Source organism: Gavia stellata, chromosome 4, assembly GCF_030936135.1.
Source record: "Gavia stellata isolate bGavSte3 chromosome 4, bGavSte3.hap2, whole genome shotgun sequence".
Taxonomy (NCBI): domain Eukaryota; kingdom Metazoa; phylum Chordata; class Aves; order Gaviiformes; family Gaviidae; genus Gavia; species Gavia stellata.
In genome coordinates, this window is record NC_082597.1 from 67628269 (window position 1) to 67647280 (window position 19012).

Here is a 19012-nt window from a genome sequence, read left to right on the forward strand (position 1 = left end):
AAACATGCCAGTTACAGGGCTGGAGAAATAATCTGTCTGATGCTTCAAATGGCCACTAGCGTACCCAAGGGCCCATAGCGCTGCCTTTCTATGCTGGAAGAAATGGCGAGCGCCTGGTAAACTAGAAAGAGGACAATTCTTGGCGTATCGTCAGGATGACAGTTACTTCTTTTACATGTGTTAATAATTCAGTAAGCATGAAAGGAAAACCATTCAGATGTTTGAAATGCCACTCCGCATGGCATTTTTTAGGTTGCTGTTTAATTAGCAGTGTGATTAAAATGCAGCTTGTCCTGTAGTTGTAGCTGTGAATGTATGTACAGAGCACATGATGGATCAGATTCCACTTTCTATATGGTACCTGGGAGAACAGCCCTGTCCAGGGGCAGCATCTCTCAGGGCTGATAATAGGAAACTCAGGTGTGTGCGGTGGGGTAATTCAGAGCAAGGTGATCTGGAAAACCAGCTCGAAACAGTAGCTTTACTACCTGACCAGTCTGGGGGAATTTATTGCATCTCATACTGCTTGGCCCTTGTCTTGCGTTTATATTCATGACTAGCACTATGGAGGTACCTTATGGTGGTTCACAGCATCTTCTACTTGTTCAGCAGGAACATGTAATGATGTGCAACAGTTTGCTCATGTCTGAGGAGAGAGTACTACTCATGTTTCACATCAATTTAAAAAAAAATATCTCTAGTGTCTTCTAGGATATATCTTTTTAGAGAACATGCTTTGCTGCTGTGTGTGACATGGCTATATGTGGTTCAGGAAATGTGATGATTTTCAAGTTATATTCATTACGTGCAACTGAGATGTATTATTATCCTGTTCTTTCATATGCTACAGTTGGTTGTTTTTTACTTCAGGTGTAATTTTAAGGTATTGCTGCCTCTACATTTCTCTGCATACTGTTTCTTAGCCAAGACAAGGCATTTTATACCAAATTATTATGACTTTAATTAGTGCTGTAATTGGCATCGTATTGCCATTTAGCCAGTGGTTTATATGTATGAATATCATCTAAGCATATTCCTCAGTTACTCACAGACTGTATTTCTTAGCTGACAATGTTTAATACCATCAAGGAGAGGAACGCATTTGTGTCTTCTCTTTGTGTGCATGTTTCTGTTGTTTTTGCTAGTGCTCATTATGTGTATTCTGTCATACTATTTACTTTACCCTGCACTCCTGAGACCTTTGCCTCATTTTGTAGGTTTGACGTTTCATTAATAAATCACAGCTTATGGACCTTTCTGGGGAACAATTGCCTTTTATAATATTCTACAGTAGTATCAGCATAGTTAGAAAGCATGCCTAGCAAAATTCATATGCCACAACACTTCCAGAACAATACCTGCATCAAAGGCACGGCAAGGTGAATAAGGCTATTTATCGACGGAATCTATCTGATGAGCTGGAAACCACAGTCATTTTCATAAAAGGTCCATTTAAAATAAATCCTGCTTTCATTTTCCTGAGGGCCCACTTGAATTCCTTCCACATAGAGAGAAGGTCAGGACTGATGTTCTTAATCCTTAGCAGCGAGGGTTTTCTATGCTGCTTCTGTTGTTAATGTTTGCTGCAGGGAGAGAGTAATAAGCCAGAAAGACTCTGTTTAGTGAAAGCTGGAGGAACGGGGGAGCCCTTTGCAGGCGCCCTGTGTGCTTCGCCAGCCGCGTTTCTGCTATCAAGTGCCGCAACTGGATCAGCTGCGGGTGCCTGGTGGGGCTGGAAGAAACACAAAAGCCTTCCCAGGGTGCTTGCTGTGCCAGCCAACAAACAAGCAAAACAAGAAACCTTCCTCAGTCTGTCTGTATGCAATTGCCATTCTGAATTAAAAAAGAAAACACAAGAACTGTCAAAATACCTTTTGCATCGGGTTTTTTTTCTTGGTAGATGTTTGAAATAACAGGTTTGGAGTGTGGTATTCTGAGTAAATGCAACCATAGCTAAAGTAGTTCTGATGTGGCTCACCATGAAGATATTCAGCATCTCACCGAGCAGGCTCTTAACTCCTGCAGGAGTTGTCACACTAGGTAGGTAGTTTTCGTAGCGGTAGGTAGTTCTGTCATTTTCGGCATATTAACACTGAATGACTATATTTTCAAAGATACTTTTTTTGTTGCTGTCACTTTCTTCTTCTGATTTGAGTTAATATTTCAAGACCCACTCAGAACTGAAAGGTTTGGGAGTGGCACAGTAGTAGGGTGAGAAGAAGAGGATAGATGGAATGAGGACCAAGAAATTTACAGCTGAGGGGGATGATGCTCATTGTTCCTAGTTGGTCTGAGTTAAAACATTAGAGCGCCAAACTATGGCATGATTTTTATTAGGATCCTCTTGTTCAGTGTTACCTCTTAAGAGCAAACTCACCGTGAACAGAGTTGCTTTTACAAAGATTGTGCTGGTGCATACTGCAAGCAGTGCACATGGGTTTCAATTTTAGCTTTTTTTTTTTTTTTTCCCTTCTGGTCTCCCCCCACCACCACCACCCCCCCATGTAGTGAAGCAGCCTACAGTCACAGAATGAAAGGGAAGAGGGAAAAACAACCTCAAGGTCAAAAGCATTTTTCTAATTCCTGGAGAAATTTGTTGACTTTCCTATTTCCTTTTGGAATGTTCCACTTCTCTTTCAGAGGTGCGTGTGCTCCTGCATCCTGCTCAAATTGGCTCGTCAAGTGGAATTAGAGGCTGCAGAGATTAAGGATTGGGAAAATGAGCTTATATCTTCAGGGAATTTTAGAAACCTGGATAACAAAGACCGTAAACACACAGCTGAATGGATGGGTAGCTGAGTTCTACAGGGAGAAAGAAAATAGTAGATATCAAAATTTTACTTTAAGATACTAAAATGAAATGTGAAATGTTAGTAGAATACACCTCTGTACCCTGCTGTGGGTTATGGGATTGGGAAAGGACTACTTTCTGCTTTTATTCCATAATTGAGAGCCTGATTTCCAGAGTGTTTGAGCATCCACAGTTCCCATTGATGTAAATGGAGATTTTAGGCACTTTCAGCATTCTGAGAAACAGGCTGTTCTACCTAGTGGTACAGACCAGGACTTGCTTCCTTCTGGAAATGGAAGGTGAACAATCTCATTAGGGTGGTCTGAGATATGTGCCAAGGATTTCTCTTCAGATAATCCCAGGTTAGGAAGCCAATGATACTTTCAGGGGTTTTGGTTCAGTTTCTGACTGGTGCATGTTTGCCTGTACACCAGTTCCTGAATAGGTGCTGGTGAACTGGAAAGTAGTTTTTGTTGTTGCTGGATCCTGGAAATAGGATCAATGTGTCAGTTAATAAGCAGTGAGCAGTGATGGTCAAAATAGTTCAAATCCATGGAGATTTATAATACTATCTTTGAAGTATAAAATGTGCTTAATTCTAGTGAGCAGTAGGTCTGGGTGATTTTATCAGAACTAGATGATCACCAAGGAAAACTGAGCTATTTTAGGAAGACAGTGAGTTGCTAAGCCTGGTATTCAAGCAGCTGGCACTACTGAAGATGCTGATTTTTTTTTTTAATTTTTTTTTTTATGAGATGAAAGAATAAAACTGATAAATTGTAGTGATTACAGAATTTGTGGCTCTTTTTGTAGGAGCAAGCTGATTAAGCTTGGTGTCTGAGCCAGATTTGAAGCCAGGCAGTTACCTTTTCCTTACCAAATGTTTGAATTTTTCAGACCATCTGTTGACACCTGACTTTTGGCGCAGTTTGCTCGGTTGCGGTGGCACAGGCAGCAGAGCGAAACAGCCACAGCTCTACAGTGCCCTCCTGTTTGGCCGCAGAAGATAAAGATGTACATGTCCCATCCTGATTTCTGCTGGTGACCTAAAGGACCCCATGCTGATGGTACATGGAGCATGGCACAGCTCTGCCATGGCCTGTCTTGCCTGCACCAGTGAGGTGGGACGGGGGAGCACCCAGTGCTTGCTTCTGTGAGCTTTACATCAACAGATTTCCTGTGAAGAAATGAATCCCTAGGGTTGATTCCTAATTGCTTAAGTTTGCTTTTTATCACCTTATGCGTGAATGCAGAGTTAATTTGGCATGCTTCTACATCGTCCCTTTTATCTTTAATACCGTATATGTTGGAAGTGCAAGAGTAGATGTTTGCAGATCCTGATCTCTTGTCAGGTGAGATGCTGCCAGTGGTTTGGTGCAGGCTGGTGAGGAGTCATCTTGCTGAGCTGCTTGTGGCTTCACGAGTGACTTGTACGACAGGAATACATGAATTAAATTTGTGTGCACTCTCCGCTAAGGGCTTGCACAAATGGATATTAGGAATAAACTTCAAGAACTGTCTGTGGTCTACAGACAGTCATGTAGCTTCTTTAAATCTCTGCATCTCTTTTGAGGGGTAATGCACTTACCTCCTAGGCCTGCAAGCATTTGAAAATGTGTAATAGCATTCATTGCTTTATACAGCCATGCACTACCAACTTTCCTGGATACCAGGTTTTCTGCGCTTGCAGTCAGATGTTCCAAGCGTAACATCTCGCTGGCTGCAATGGACCATCCAGAACTCACTGGCAGAGCGTGATTTATGCTTTTGGTAGGAAGGAAGTCTTTACTCCATGGAGCTCTTGGTTCTAAATGATGGAGAGGTGACATTTCCCTCATTCTCAAAATAAACTGCTAGAGGAAGAAATTAAACCCATTTGACTGCCACCTTCCCATCAAACAGGCAAGCATGTATAAACACCTTTGGAAACATTCCAAGGTAGGAGAGAATGGAATTTGCCGGAACTTCTTTGCCCCGCTGCTGTCTTCCCCGAGGTGCAACTTTGTCCAGCTGGGAGGAAGGTTGTCCTCACAGTTCCACTTCCCAACACCTCAGCCCTTGGAGGTGCCAGAGGATGTGAACATAAGTCCTGCCATCACAGTGTGAGACTTAATGGATCTGGCACCTCAGACGATGCTTTCTCAATGGGAAAGATAGGGAATTTACAGTGGGCTTATGCAAGTCCATAGTTTATGACAGATATGTCATAATCTGTGTACCTCCTGTGCTTGTACTCTGTGAGCTCTGGCTTGTAGAAGACTTGTGATTTAACAGTAGTCAGCAAATACTTGTTTGTGGCTCAGGAATATGTCTTATATGTAATACAGGAAGATCTCTTTCAGTTGTAAACTCAAGACTTTTTTCCTCTTCCCCCAAATTGCCAAGGAAGCAATTTTTGAGATTTATTGCTGTGTTGATGGTTTTTGGCCTTGGAGTGATTCTTTGCTATTTTGTTTGAGATAGTGTGATAATTTTTTCCCTTGCCTTTGGGAGAAGAAGTGATGTTCTTTGGTTCTTTGATAAGTCTATGAAAAGTAGCAGGTTAAAAAAATTCTTCTTCATTGGTTTTTGTTTAGGTTTGGTTTGTTTTGGGTTTTTTTGTTACAATATAATGAAGGCGTAATTGTAATTAGAGGTAGATGTGAATTTGAAACCCCCCACCAAACTATCTGCTATAAGGAATGAAGCCCACCGCCCCCCCAAATGTAACAAGCTACAGGTTGGTGTTTTTATTTGAAAAACACGTGGAGGGCATCTCCTCTGGCTTGTGTTAGATGGAAGATCCTGGTACCCTCTGTTCCTGCAGCCCTACGGTACCAGTCCCTGACATTCTTGCACCATTCTGTCCTGCTTGTCTACTCATTTATAGATCTATCAGCCCCTCCAAGGGAAGGGGGAATAAAAGGGGAATCTGCTAAGTAAATTTTGATAGGGAAAAAGATAAGGTAGAATATGGTGTCCTATGAGACTTGTGCTGATAGCTTTTAGCTGTCTAATGTTATCACCTGTGGTACACAATCCTTTCAACACACCACGGTTGCATTTCTGTCCTTTTTTTCTGTTTTCCCTGAGCTGCCTGGGTGAGCAGATGTTAGCCCTTGCTGGGAAGGCAGGGACAGATAGCTCTGCTGTGCCTCCAGCCCTCGCAAGGCTGGGATAGAAGACCGTGCAGTTTTCGGGTCAGGGCAAAGGCTGGTTTTGCTCAGTATCTACATGGTAGAAACTGTTTAGGGTTTCAGGTAGAAACTATTTAGGGAAGTGAGAAGTAAGATCTGGCTGTGAATAGGGTAGCTTGTTCCTCCAGTATAAATTCCCAACTATGGGCAGCCAGTGATTTAGGAATTGCTTGCACCAGAGGCCACATCCAGACAGTCTCATTAATGGCCACAGATGAGTTTCAGATGACCAGCAACCCCACCTGCTCTTCCTGCCCAGGGGCTTTCCCCAGCATTTCCTCCTGGCCAGGACCCAGCTGAAGGGCTAAGGTGTCAAATACACGAAGTACCTGTACAAATTTCGGAGAAGTTAATGGCTGGGTAGAGGTGAGAAACCCAAACTGAGCTCTGGAGTGACTGCGGCACGAGCTCAGCAGTTCGACCTGCCAGCTCGCAGGCCCGACGATGCATAGCACAAAATCAGCCAAAGCCTGGCTTTCAAGGACCAGCTCTTCGCAAAAGCCTCTGCCTGAACTGAATGCTTTAAAAAGGGTGCTGCCAGATGTTTCTTGTTTCAGAAATAAGTAGCACCACAGAGGGCTCTGCTGCTCCGTGAGGCTGGTTCAGGAGTGCTGGGCTCCTGTATCTGAGCCCTGCCGGAGGGACTGAGCTGGCAGCCCTCAATGGCATTAGTCTAGAGCTGTGACTTGATGTGGAGGGAAAAAGGGCATACAACGCCATTTTCTCCTTCAGCTGAGCTAGCTTCCACTTTTCCTCTTTCCCATTTGATGTACAGGCTTTATTTGTCTTTCTCCAGCATTCAGTTTCCTTTGCTTATCTGCAGTTCTGCAGCCTTGAATAACACCATGTTGTTCCTAGAGATGTTAACTAGCAGTTGCTTTCCCAGTTATTGATTTAACGGATAACAACTGGTGAAGTATTTGATAGCTGGTTCATTTGAAAGCAAGAGCGTGTCTTGGGGGCAAAGAACATTTTATGCATTAGCAGTGCATTCTCTTTGGCCCAACATGCCTTCTTGTGCCTCCGGGTCTTTGTTGTCAAACCCCTGGGGTAGAGCGGTGGCAGCAAATGGGCACCATAATTAGGCCAGACAAGGTGGGAAGGGAAGAGAGTGTCAAATGGGAGGAGAGAAATGGAGTATGTGTCCCAAGCTGGGTGGGAGGGAAGTTGGAGTTGAGCTAGGACTGATAATTTGCATTCAGAGTTCAGAAATAATTTTTAATCCATTTTTTCTATTCAATTTTCTGTTGTAATTATAAGCCAAAATGACCATTACCAGGCACCTCTGCTCATCAGCTTTATGGACTGGTGTCAGCTTCAGCTCTGGGAATAATGTATTTTAGGTGCTGTTGTGACTGCAAGAAGGCACTAGCAATTGTGATTCAACACACTGAGAAAGTAGATAATAGAAGCAGGTAACTGAGGTGCTGTTTAAAGCACATATTGATAAAGAGGTCTGGAGATGTGAATTCTGCTCCCCTCTCTGCCTCATGTTTCCTTTTTGAGCCAGGGGAAGCCCGTGCACTTTTTTGTGATTCAGCTCCTCTTAAGCGACATCAGAGCCTCCTGACATGTACCCTTTGGTACTCATAGAAAATGTTCATTGTCTTTCCCACAGAATAGGATGAATATATTTTAACACTGGGACTTCTGTATTTCAGCCACTGATTAGGCCAGTGGTAACTGGTGTCGCAGTCTGTAGCTGTGCAAAAGCAAGACAGGTTGTACTGCTTGGCCCTGCATCATTGATCGGGCTCCATTCCTCTACCCAAAAATCTTGTTCAATGTTTCTAAATTTAGATCCCTCCAGTAAAGAGAAGTCAATTGGCTCTCCAGAGTTGAGAAATTGCCCACAACAATTAGAAAGTATTGCAACCATTAAAGTAATTCTGGTTGCATCTGTTTTCAAGCAAGACAAAGCTTCTCCCAATGGCTGCAGAAGGACACTGCAGTGGCTGATGAGGCAGTGGTATCACAGGGCAGGAAAGCACAGATGTCTGTCTGGGTGATTTAACAGACCTGATGTTACACTTCTGTTAGCCTGATGTCATTCTTTGAGATCATCAACAGAAAGCATGAGCTGATTCACCCTCTTGAGGTGGAACTAAATCTGAAACTCAACTTGCCCGAGGAGGCTTGGGTCTTTCTGTGGCAGGAATGGTGGCTGCTGCTGATCACGGCATCCTCAAACGCTGGTGTCGGCCGTGCAGATCACAGTTGCTTTGAACTGCATGTGGAAATTCTCTTTCTCCTCAAAGACCGAGCCAACACTAAAGTGAGCTCAAGTACAGGGTATTAACTGAGCTGAAGTGAAAGGCATGAATTTTAACATATATCATGTCTCAACTTTCCAACTCTGTTTGAGTACGGAGACCTCCTGTGCGAAAGTATCATTTCAAGTTTAGATATTGTCTCAAAAGGGATAAAATGACTGCATTAATGTGCCATTTGGGGCTAGTTTTCTTTACACAAAAAGTGACTGATAGAACAGCTTTTTCTCGGTTATAAACATTTGGGATTGAAGACAGCAGTCTGTGTGTATGTGGTATGCATTTGTGTATTTACATACAGCCGCACTGTGGTAGACATGTTAATATATACATTCACACTATTCTATACTTAAATATTACCAAAGTAGGGTATATTTTAAATACTATCTATGCCATATCAAGAGAGCTGCATACAAGGTCTGACCTTGGAAAAGATACCACGGGTAATAATACACACTGAGGTTAGTGTTCGTGCACTTTCTGGGCATATCAGAAGCACAAACAGTATGTAAATATGGAAGGACAGTGTCTTGGAATAACTCCTTTCAAATGCAAAACATATAAAAAATTAATCTAAGTTGCTTTTTCTATGAATAAGAGTCTCAAAAGGAAAGGGGAAAGTTAGTGGTGAATTAAGCTGTTTTTTTTTTTTTTTAGTTGATATTTGTTTAATTTTGTGTTATTGCAGAAACTGGAACACAAAGAAGTTTTGGTTGGCTTGTTGTTCCTGGTTTTCCCATTCATCCCAGCCAGCAACCTCTTCTTCAGGGTGGGATTTGTGGTGGCAGAGCGAGTCCTTTACATGCCGAGGTAACTATTGCAATTAAATTCCTTTCTAATGAGACCACCATCCCATTTTCTAAAAGCAGGCATGATTACTTCTTCCCTTTTGCAATATTTCAAACATTCTATTGCTAGTCAGTGTGTTCTCTGCCTTTGAGTTTTGGTTTGATAGCATGAGAGATTTTATAGTCCGTTGAGAGCAGATAGCTTGGCAGGAGCAAAGCTACCCAAAATCCTTTCTTTTTTTTTTTAACAGATTTTTTTGGTGTGCATGAAACAGCTCAATACAGTGATGAAGTGTTGTTTCTTGAGGATTGTCCTCCAAGACTCTTTCTCTTGGTAGCACTGTCAACTTATATTGTCCAATGCCTTTACCTTAAGGACAGTATCTGAAAAGTTAACTTATCATATTTTTATTGTGGTAATGCTCAGCTTTCCCACTTCATTAGGTGCTCAGTAAAAGCAAAGGTAACAGTATTACAGTCTTTAAGAGGCTTCTGGCTTCAGTTGTGGAATATGCGCATGACCTCCTGCCTGTATGCTATTGACTGCATATGCATCTAGGAGTGGAGGATTTGCAGTTGTTGAAGAGAATGAGGAAAATCCAGCCACTCCTCCATCCCTTCAGCCTCTGCCCTGGGATTTCCCTCAGCTTCCAGCCTCTAACAATTGTCACTTCAGCAGTCTGGGTGCTTCCGATTGCATTTACTCAAGGACAACTTTGAGGTGTTACTTTGACATCTCCACAGTATCCAGACCAGAGGCTGCAGTGGCAAAGGACATTCATCCAAGATGCGCCAGACCATTGACCATTTCACAGAATCATAGAATGGTTGAGGTTGAAAGGGACCTCTGGAGGTCATCTGGCCTAAACCTCCTGCTCAAGCAGGGCCACCTAGAGCCAGCTGCCTGGGACCACGTCCAGATAGCTTTTGAATACCTCCAAGGAGGAGACTCCACAACCTCTCTGGGCAACCTGTGCCAGTGCAGTTTGTTCCAGCCATGAGCATAAATGGTCATTCTTGGATGCTGCAAGTCAGAAAGCCCAATTCTATTCTCAGGTGCACAGGGCCAGCATCTGTTATCTCTAATGGGAACTGCTGTTGTGGAGCTGTCGACAAAGCACAAGTCCTCAATTTCGCTCTGGATTACTCTGTGATAACTTGAAACAACATTTTATTCCACAAAGTGTTGAAATTGTATTCCTCAGAAAATGTGGATCCAAAAATCCTAAGAAAAATACTTATAGGTTGTCTTTTACAAAGCTGTATGTGTATTCTGACGGTCATTTTTATAAGCACTAACACAAAAGGGCTGCTCATTGGTTTAAAACTTAGGCTGTGTAGAAGCTGTTGCATTTATTACAAGCTTCTTATGCAGTTAGGCTATTTCTCTGTGCTGTGCTGTATACCGATTTACATTTTGGGTCAAATCCTGCTGACTTTATTCACATCACTAGCCCTGCTTTTGTTGCTGAGAGTATACCTGGAAGTATAGTGAGTGAAAGCTGTCCCTTGGAGTTATTTTGCAAATGATACCCTCAACTAATGGATCTTGCATCATTTCAAATTAACTTGGAAATCAGATTGCTCTAAATTCTTGTAACAGAAAATGAGGAAACACATGAAAGCGCAAAGCTATTAAGGAAACAGTCAGCTGAACACAGGGCTGTGTTGAGTGGTTGCATTTCTGAATCTCAAAAGAACAACTGTGGAAAATACTTCAGCCATCAGCAGTTCCTCGTCCTCCTCCAGATGAGACTGCTGATATAATGAGAGGAGGAGCAATGAAGAAGAAAAAAGGATATGTTTGTGCAGAGAAAATTAATCAGCGTTAACATGTGTGCATATAGTTTGTATAATGCTTTTCATCCCCCTGAGGGCTTTGCAAATATATGACCTACAAGGTAGGTCATTGATAGTTGCTGCTTTTTTTCAAGCAGGAAAACTGAGGCAGAAGGATTAAATAACATCTCCTGGAGTAAGTCTGTGTCGGAGTCCCTGGGTCTCATACTTTGCTCAGATCACTCATGTCCTGCTTTGCAATATTTGGTTTTTGCTCTTATCCCAGGCTGGCAGGCAGCTGGCATGAAAAGGGAAAGCAAACCCTAGCAGTTTGCGGGAGAGGTGGGCAGTTCCCAGCCAAAGGATCCAGAGAGAGCTGAGCTTTTGGCTCTGAGTCACCAAGAAATGAGCTTTCTTACATCCTCCAGGTGCAAAATGACATGAGCGGTGAGGGGGACTTCTGCGAACATTCACGACTATGGCAGAACAAAAATTACGTTGTGTTTTTGCCCTTCCTCGGGAGCGTGGCAGTTTAATAACGATGGCTCTAGGAAGGGCTCGTGTTCTTTATTTAGAACAGCCTTTAGCAGTTTTCTTATGTTACATCTTGAAAAGGGCTTTTCCTGTCCTTTGCCATTCCTTCTCTAAAACTCAGCAAGTCAGAGGTTGTCATTTGGTTTTATTTAGACAAAAATACTGAATCAGATGGAGAGAACCCAGTGATCTATGGTTTTGGGCTTATGCTGAAAGGTGCTTTTCTATCTCTGTTTCAACTATTAGCCTTTTATCAATATTGATGGATGTGACAGTTGCGTATGTGTGTCACAGCCTAAAGTCCTGATTCAGTGTTGCTCAGTAGTTACCTGGGCAAAATGTCAAGCATTTTCTTTTCAATAAAAGTTAAGTAAGGACCCACGGATTTATGTAAAAGATGTTGTAAACAGAAAAGAACAAGGAATAAGCCTTTTGCTCAATGTCTAATTATATGGCTGGGCCTTGCCTTCTGGGGATTGATGGGTATTTCGAACAATTCCTCTTCTGTCTGCAGCTGTGCCTTGGGGGAGAGGGATATAAGCTAAGTCAAAGTGATTGAATGTTTTCTTTAATTGGCTTTAGCAAAACAAAAATATTTGGAGAAAATATTTCTTGTATTTAGTTTTCATTTGAGGGTTACAAGGGGAATTTTTAAAAGTATTACTTTAGCCTGAAATTTCATAGGAAAACAATTTATTGTCTTTCAACTTTTAATTTTATTTTTTATGTTCTTTTCTTATCCTGAAGAGGGGTATCTTGGGAGTGGTGGACGGGATACAACTGTAGGCCACAATTTTCGAAAGAGGCATCACAATAAATGGCTGGATCAGTGAAAGACTCAAATCACTGTGGGATTTTCCCTCTTCAAAATGTAGATGTAATTACGTTTACTGCATATCTGCTAATGCTGCTCTGAACACCACAGACAGCCTAATTGTTTGAAAATCAAGAATAATGATGTGCATCCAGTTATTCTGAGCCATGAGCAATTTGTCTGAACTTAAACAGGAACGCAAGGTCTTGCTCTGTGTTGCCCTTCACATGGAGAAACTGGAGAGGCAGTGCAAACTCCTGAGCCGTACAGGAGCTGCCTGCCCTACTGACGTTCCAGCAGAGCTGGGGGTGCTCTCACCTCATGGGATCAGACCTTTCCTACCAGAGCAATTTCTATGTTTTCCTCATCTTTCACTGCTACCCTGATAGTAGTGGCTTCTGTCTGGGGTGCTGTATTATAGCTGGACAACTTAGGCTGTTTTCACAACCTCATATGAACCAACGAATTAACCAAAACATCGCTATATGGCTCATTTCCCATTTGCTGAAAGTGGTAGGCAGTCCAGTGGTACCTGCATCATTTTTATGGCAACTCATTCGTGGTAGATGCTGCAATGAGTGGGTTGCAGAGTGCACAGTTACTCCTTCCCAGCACAGGCAATTATGGGTTGCTGTCATTTTTTTCACCAGCTCCTCACTGTATCAAAAGTTGGTGTTGTAACCCTAATTGTCAATACTAAAAGATGAGGTCACTGCTATATGCAGGATGGCGTTTGCTTCAGTATCTATCTAAAAATCTGCAAGAAAGCCAACATCCAGAAAAAAGTGCAGTTGTATTTTTCAGGAACTTAACACATCATGTTAAAGCTCTCTCTGTGCCATAGCAAAGCAGGGACCATATGGAAGTTTTGCCTTTGTATAGAGAATGGTTTTGATTCTTTGTGCTAACGCATTTGCTCCAATTGGTGTAATTCTGTACATTACTAACTTTTGTAATTGAAAGAGAAAAAGAACCTGGTAGGTAGTGGAATCATCTGTCATTTTTATGAACCTGAATATCCCTGCACAGAAGTCCCCTTTACTTACAAGGCAGCCACTTGAGGATGGGACTTTCTGGTGCTCCTCTTTTCTGGGAGCATGTTATGCTCTCCACATTATCTTCATTTTCTTAAAGACCAGCTGTGTAATGGGGTGGTGTTGTCTTTTCAGTTTCCTTTGCCACCACTTTCTTTAAGGTTATTTGAAGCTACTACTGAATTCCTGTTTACCTATTCAGCATTCCTTCAATATTAGATCAGATCCAGTAAGGGATCATCTGATTTGCAGAAGCAGCTTCTCTTTTCAATTGGAGTCAAACCTCAACCCCAGCGAAGTCAGCAGTGAAAGTTCCATTGACTCCATGGAGTCAGTTTATCTGCTCCCTGATCTCAATTCAGCAACATAATTAAGCTTTTTGCCTGCTTTCAAGTTAAATCCACAATTCATTTGGGATTTGGATATGGAATCCAAGTCACACCTGTTCCATTTACTTAAAAAAACATGATTTCAGTGCCTTACTCTATTGCTGCTGTTCCTGCAAGGGCCACGGAGCTGCCAAAGTTTAGGAGCAAACTGGATTATGTTCCCTGTAATTCAGTCGTGGACTTGAGGGCACTGGGAGGTGACTGGGAGGGCATTATGTGATGGCAGTGGGCCAGACCCTAGCCCCAGCCTGGTCCCTTTTTACCTTGAGGGTTGCCTTTTTACCCTGACAGTTGCTTCAGGGTGTCAATTTGAGTAGCTGTCTGCAAAACTGCTCGTGGCTGGAGGTGAGGAGGTTGGGACCTTGGCTGAGGCAAGCGACTCCGGTTCTGTTTTCCCATCCCAGGGGTAATGACTCCACTCTGCCCTTTGGAAGGGGCCAGAGAGAGTTCTCATTAATTAATGAGAATTAACTGCTTGTAGAAAGGCTAAATGCTGCAAACATCTACCTTTCAGATGCGTATCCAAACCTAAGCTCCTAGCTTTTGAAGGCTTACCCACCCCTATTAAACTCTTCAAGGAGAAATCAAAGCAGCCATCTTCTCTTACTGCAGGCAAGAAATGCTGAGATGCTAGTGCCAGATATTTTGGCAAAAGGCAGTAAAGACGCAGGCATAAAAGCCAAAATGATTCTGCAAAGCTGAAAAAGATTAGCTCGTGGCGCGTTTGGTCTAGACTGCAGTCTTGTGTTATTTTAACTAAATTTAAAACATGCTTTTGAGAAACATGTTGCATTTTGGCCATGTACAATTGATGCAGGAAAAAGGTAAATTTGTGTTGAGTATGAGCATTAATGGCTATACTGGAAAGTTTTTTGGTTTCATTGTGATATATTAGGTGAAAGGAAAAGCTTCAAATGTATTTATTCTGCTCTTGAAAGTAATACAGATATGTAAGGATATTGCTTTTAAAAAAAAGTAGTAAGTTAATGTCAACTTGTGGAAATAATCTACTTGGTCGTGTTGATTAAAAGAGGAATTCTTATTTACAAGGGTATATGCTGCCCTTAAGATGCCTTGTGAAATTTAATAGAAAATAGTTTCTTACATAAAGTTTTTGGAGACTTGTGGTGGAATTGAATGGAAAATTATATCCCTACTATAGAATTCCAGAAGTTATTACAGTATTAAAACTGTAGCATATAGACCCTTCCCCAGTAAAGTATGTAAGATTTAGGGAAATTTCTGTGGAATCCCTGTGGAATTATATTGGATTTTTCATTTATAAAATATTTTCTTTCCATAAGGCATATAGTAATCAAAAGCCTGAAAAGTTTCTGTATTACCTGGAAATATTTCAGATAGGAATCCGTTGGAAGGAAAATCTTGGACTCAAACACTCTAATGAAGTGGGTTTGTTTATCACGTGAGTTACTGGAAGGAAGGGAAGGGAAATGTGTCCAAATGTTAAACAGCTATTCAAAGGTTAGTGAAAATCATTCATTTCTGGTCCATATTTTCTCTCTAATAAGGAAAACAAGAGTTCCTGTGTTTTCTCTAATTACATCATGTTCTGACTAGAGGACTGCATTGCTAGTGGAGGTAAATCATTTTGATGACTTAGCCGATCATGTCTAAGTATCTTTAATATAGGTCTGTATAGCTTTTAATTTAGAGCCAAGGACAAAGTCTAGCACTAACTCATAAGGTACCTTTCCAAATTAGATGTATTCTGCCAGTGTTTATGGCTCTCTATGTCTTTGTATTATGACTTGCAGACCTTATTCCAGGAAAAGGCCTCTTAATTCTGCTGAAAATTTGACATTTTATTCAGCGGACTCAGTAGTAAGTTAAGTATGCTGCCAGTTACTTGGTTGTCACACTGACGTTCTGAGCTGTAAGGCTTGTTTTTTTCCAATGGTATCAAGTTTGTATGCTAAATATTATATCTTGATTGTGGTTCTGACATCTTTTAAAATCTCTAGTAACCAAGGAAAAAAGAAAATTAATTCTCTGTCATTGTTACTGGGAGATAGGCAATTTAAACAATGCTTTTCTCTTTGTCCCCAAAACTCAGTACCGGTGAAGAAGCAGATACATAGTGAATGCTGCTGGCTGTCCGCATGTGATGGGGGCACATACCCTGCATCCTCCTTGCCTTTGGACATTAGGTCTAAAGATGTGACTGTTTCTACGGGTTTTTTCCTCATAGTCCTGACTGGTTGAGAAAATTTTGATACAAGATTTTCCCGTGGAAAATATGACATTTTAGTTAACCCAAAACTTTTTGCCAAGGTATGCTGACTACAGCAAAATTTTAGATAAAAAGGCTGGAAACAAAAGACTTCTCAAACCCAAGGTGGAGTTTGTGGTCAAAAGGACATGGATGACAGAAATGGACAGTTGGATAGATGTGGCCCAGAGACGTGCTCGTTGGCAGAGACGCTCATCTGAGAGTTGGGAAGTCATGGTCCATCTGCCACACACCAGCATTTTTCCAGGATTGTTAGCACTGGATCTACACACTGCTGGATCACTCAGTGATGGCAGTTTGGTCCAGACCTGATCCAGGCTCATGCTTGCACTTCTGTCAAATTAGCCAGCCCATAACTCACTGAATTTAGGCTAGCCTTGTACCAGCTGTGAGAGAAAAATCTTGATCCAGCAGTAAGCTTGGCAGCACGAAGTTAACTTCACAAAATTTCTGGAATACATTTGGACCAGCAGAACGTGGTTATTCCAGATGGAATAACCTTTGATGGCTTCTCCTGGAGAAGCTGGCGGCTCGTGGTTTAGACAGGTACACTCTTCGCTGGGTAAAAAACTGGCTGGATGGCCGAGCCCAGAGAGTTGTGAATGGGGTGAAATCCAGCTGGCAGCCAGTCACAAACGGAGTCCCCCAGGGCTCAGTTTTGGGACCGGTCTTGTTTAATGTCTTTATTGATGATCTGGATGAGGGGATAGAGTGCTCCCTCAGCAAGTTTGCTGACGACACCAAGTTGGGAGGGAGTGTTGATCTGCTTGAGGGTAGGAAGGCTCTGCAGAGGGATCTGGACAGGCTGGATCGATGGGCTGAGGCCAACCGGATGAAGTTCAATAAGGCCAAGTGCCGGGTTCTACACTTTGGCCACAACAACCCCATGCAACACTACAGGCCTGGGGATGAGTGGCTGGAAAGCTGCCCCGCAGAAAAGAACCTGGGGGTGTTGATTGACAGCTGGCTGAATATGAGCCACCAGTGTGCCCAGGTGGCCAAGAAGGCCAACGGCATCCTGGCCTGTATCAGAAATAGTGTGGCCAGCGGGAGCAGGGAGGTGATCGTGCCCCTGTACTTGGCCCTGGTGAGGCCACACCTCAAATCCTGTGTTCAGTTTTGGGCCCCTCACTACAAGAAGGACATTGAGGTGCTGGAGCGCGTCCAGAGAAGGGCGACGAAGCTGGTGAGGGGTCTGGAGCACAAGTCTTGTGAGGAGCGGCTGAGGGAACTGGGGTTGTTCAGCCTGGAGAAGAGGAGGCTGAGGGGAGACCTCATCCCTCTCTACAATTACCTGAAAGGGGGTTGCAGAGAGGTGGGTGTTGGTCTCTTCTCCCAAGTGATGAGTGACAGGACAAGAGGAAATGGCCTCAAGTTGTGCCAGGGGAGGTTCAGGCTGGATATTAGGAAAAAGTTCTTTACTGAGAGAGTAGTGAAACATTGGAACAGGCTGCCCAGGGAGGTGGTGGAGTCACCCTTCCTGGATGTATTCAAGGAGCGTGTGGATGTGGCATTGTGGGATGTGGCTTGATGGACATGGAGCTGTGTGGTGTTGGTGGGTTGGTTTTTGGTGTGGGGGGGGTTTTTTTGGTTGGTGGGGGTTTTTTTGTGGGTTGTGGTGGTGTTTTTTTTTTTTTTTTTTAGGTTGGACTTGATGATCTTACAGGTCTTTTCCAACCTTAGTGATTCTGTGATGCTGTGATGGCTGGAGAATTTTGGGGACCCCAAGCTCAGAGCACGACAAGTGCACTCACTGCATCCCCAGCTCTCAGCCTGACCTGGTGCAGCGGTTTGAATCTGGGTGATCCAGACTGCAGTGAGTGCCTTAACTTCTGAGCTTTGGGCTTTTCTGGGTGACCTGAGTGTAAGCTAGCATGCACATACAAATACACTATTTTTCCAGACAAAAAAATTTTTTAAAAGTCCAGATTTTATCCTGGCCCAAACCAGCTCCAGTCTTGGAAAACTTGACATTTTTCATAAAAAAGCATCATTGCTACCCTGCCAGCACTGCTTGTCCCTGGAGCTCTGTGCCTGAGACTGCTTTTTGGGGCAGAAAGAGCCACTCTGGCCATGCTTGTTTTTGCCAGTGCTCCCCTCCGTATCTGACTGCTGCGTGGTGAGGCAGGAGCAGCCTGCATGGCATGCCAAGGATGCTTTTTGCGATCAGTTACTCCCCATTAGAGAAGTGTGAGCAGAGCCGGTGAGTTTAACAGGGATGAACTGCCTTTTTCTCCTGGAGCAACAACCCTGCCTGCAAGCTGCATTTCAGCTGACTTTGGCTCTTCCTCTCAGTGTGTTTCCTCAGCTCAGGCTGCAGAGCTGGAGCAGCTTGGACCTGGAACACGAAAAGTGTGTCGTGCCAAGTAACATGTGTGGGAGTGGGGCTAGGAAGCTTGTGGGGAACTTTCAAACCGAGAGAATAAAATATTTGTGTTCAGCATTTGGACCTGGCAGCAGACACCATCTTTCTCAAGGCTGCGCTCCATGCTCTCTGAAGGGCAGCAGCAGAGTATGCACTTAGCTTAAGTCATGCACGCAAGGGTTAAACTTGCTTCAGAGTAGCTTGAAAGTGAGGGTTAGTTTTTATGGAGGGAAAGGGAGTCAAATAAGTGTTGGAAACCAAGAAGGAGGTTTGCAGCCCAGAAAGAGCCTCTGGGGTGAAATGTCAAAGCCAAGTGCATTTTGTGGTCTCAGTATAGTTTTGAGATAATCCCTTTCATTGCATTAGCAGCCCCTGAACAGGGCAGTATTTCTTCCATGCTTTGACAGGCTACTTATAGGCAACTCTTTTCCTATCTGATACGTATGCTTGTATGCATCTCGATTCTTATCTAGGCTGAGTTCTGAAATCTGGAGTAACTGCTTTGATGAAATCAGTGGATTTACTCCAAGTTTACATGCATGTAGTTGAGATTAAATCAGTTTTAAAAAAAACCCCAACTACTTCACAAGATTTGACATCCCCAAAATAACCATTAAAAAGTGTGAGGAAGGCATCTTTTCTGCATAGTTTCTCTCCCCCTTTTTAACTCCTGAGTTTACAGCCCTACCTGGGTGAGTTAGAAAAGGCTGGGGCTGCAGCGCTGGTGTCCGGGCAGGTTCCCTCTTGTGCGGTGCCTATGAACTGCAGCGCTTAGCCTGTTCTGCCCACATGCTCCTCTGTGGAGTGGAAACCTGTGCTGT

At 43.0% G+C, this 19012-nt stretch overlaps 1 protein-coding gene across 1 annotated transcript in view; it reads left to right on the forward strand.

Moving 5' to 3' along the window:
- Positions 1-19012, forward strand: part of TMTC1 (transmembrane O-mannosyltransferase targeting cadherins 1) — a 148577-nt gene that overhangs the window by 74682 nt on the left and 54883 nt on the right. Inside the window, exon 9 of the mRNA XM_059816444.1 lies at positions 8926-9047. Coding sequence (XP_059672427.1) covers positions 8926-9047 — 122 coding nt within the window. The remainder of the gene's footprint in view (positions 1-8925; positions 9048-19012) is intronic.